This window comes from Microtus ochrogaster, chromosome 5, assembly GCF_000317375.1.
Source record: "Microtus ochrogaster isolate Prairie Vole_2 chromosome 5, MicOch1.0, whole genome shotgun sequence".
NCBI classification, from domain to species: Eukaryota; Metazoa; Chordata; class Mammalia; order Rodentia; family Cricetidae; genus Microtus; species Microtus ochrogaster.
The window spans coordinates 81,253,165-81,254,832 of record NC_022012.1 but is presented as its reverse complement, the minus strand read 5'-3'; the positions used below and the strand labels follow the sequence as shown (position 1 = coordinate 81,254,832).

The 1,668-nt window shown below is 39.1% G+C and overlaps 1 protein-coding gene across 1 annotated transcript in view; it reads right to left on the bottom strand.

Moving 5' to 3' along the window:
• The window catches only part of Rhoa (ras homolog family member A), a 29,289-nt gene that overhangs the window by 7,016 nt on the left and 20,605 nt on the right, over positions 1–1,668 (bottom strand). The window contains exon 3 of the mRNA XM_005347899.2: positions 269–426. Within this exon, the coding sequence (XP_005347956.1) occupies positions 269–424 (156 nt within the window). The 5' untranslated portion in view covers positions 425–426. The remainder of the gene's footprint in view (positions 1–268; positions 427–1,668) is intronic.

Below are 1,668 nucleotides of genomic sequence, written 5' to 3'. Positions count from 1 at the left end.
AAAAAAAAAAAAAAAAAAGAAAAGAAAAAAATAAGATAGAGCCTAGAATATCAGGGGTTCAAGGCCAGCCTTGGTTCAAGAGTGATATAGAAACCAGACTGAGGTAAATGAAACTATCTCAAAAACCAACCACTAATAAATCAACCAACCCAAGTCCCAAAAGAAAAGTGGCAGAGGAAAATGGATTTCTGTTCCTAACATTTTTGCTACACTGTGTAAAAAAGGCTTATTCAACTAAGATATCAGTTATCATGGAACTTGAACTTACCTGCTTTCCATCCACTTCAATATCTGCCACATAGTTTTCAAACACCGTGGGCACATAAACCTCTGGGAATTGGTCCTTGCTGAAGACTATGAGCAAGCACGTCTTACCACAAGCTCCATCACCAACAATCACCAGTTTCTTTCTGATGGCAGCCATCACTTAAACATAAAACAAAAGGTATTATATAGAATGTATAAGAATACATAAGCAGCCTCAGATTACGACACATTTCAGTAGCTGTGGGGGTAGAAAAGGGAGCAGGACTATAAGACTATGTCTCAAAACAAAACACATAAATTATCACAATGAATGATGTAATACTGTAGGACATGGACTGGGCATGGTAATAGATCTAAGAAATTTTGAAGCCAATCTAGTGTACACAGTAAGTTCAGGACAGTCAGAGCTACATAGTAAGATCTTGTTTCAAAACAAAAATAATAACAAAACAATCTATCAATCAAGGGACTGTCTCAGTAAAGTGCTTACTGCTCAAGCATGAGGATTTGCACTCAGATCACCAGCACAGAAAAAGCCTGTCAGGAGACAGCAATTTTTATACACTAGCAATGAACAATCAGAAAAATGAATAGTTTTACAGCTTGGCATGGTGGCTCATGCTTGTTATCACAGCACTTGGAAGGCCCAGAGAGGGGGCTTACTTCCAACATAGAGTCTGTTCCAGGCCAGCATAAGATATAGTATATGTTATCTCAAAAATAAAAACAAAAATAAATTTTGCAAAGCATAATGGGACATGATTTTAAGCCTGAACTACACTGTACATTCAAGGACTGCAGATGTAGCTCAGAGGTACATCACTTCACTAACATTTTCTAAACCCTGGGTTTAATCCCTAGACCACAAAACTACACAAAACCAAAAAGTTTAAGAACAGTTTGAGCATAGTGAAACTCTGTATCAAAACACCAAGAAAGAATATCCAGGTGTGGCAATACAACCCTGTAATCCTAGCACTTGGAAAGCAGAGATCAGGAGCTCAGAGTCATATTCAGCTACATAGCAAGTTTGAATCCAGCCTGGGCTCTATGAGAGCCTGTTTCTAAGACTGTATCAGCAAGAGGCTGGGGTGATGAGACGGCTTAGTTGGTTAAGGTACTTGCCATCAAACATAACAACCTCAGTTTAATTCCTCAGACTCACAGGGTAGAAGGAGAACCAACTAGTAGTACAACTTGTCCTCTGACCTCCACACATGTGCCAATGCACACATGTCTATATAATAATGTTTATTATATGAGCCCAGTCTACATTTATCAAAACATAGCTAGGACTATACTCAATTATACTTGGAATTTCATGCCTCTTAAAATAAAATTTGAAGCCGGGCGGTGGTGGCGCACGCCTTTAATCCCAGCACTCGGGAGGCAGAGGCAGGC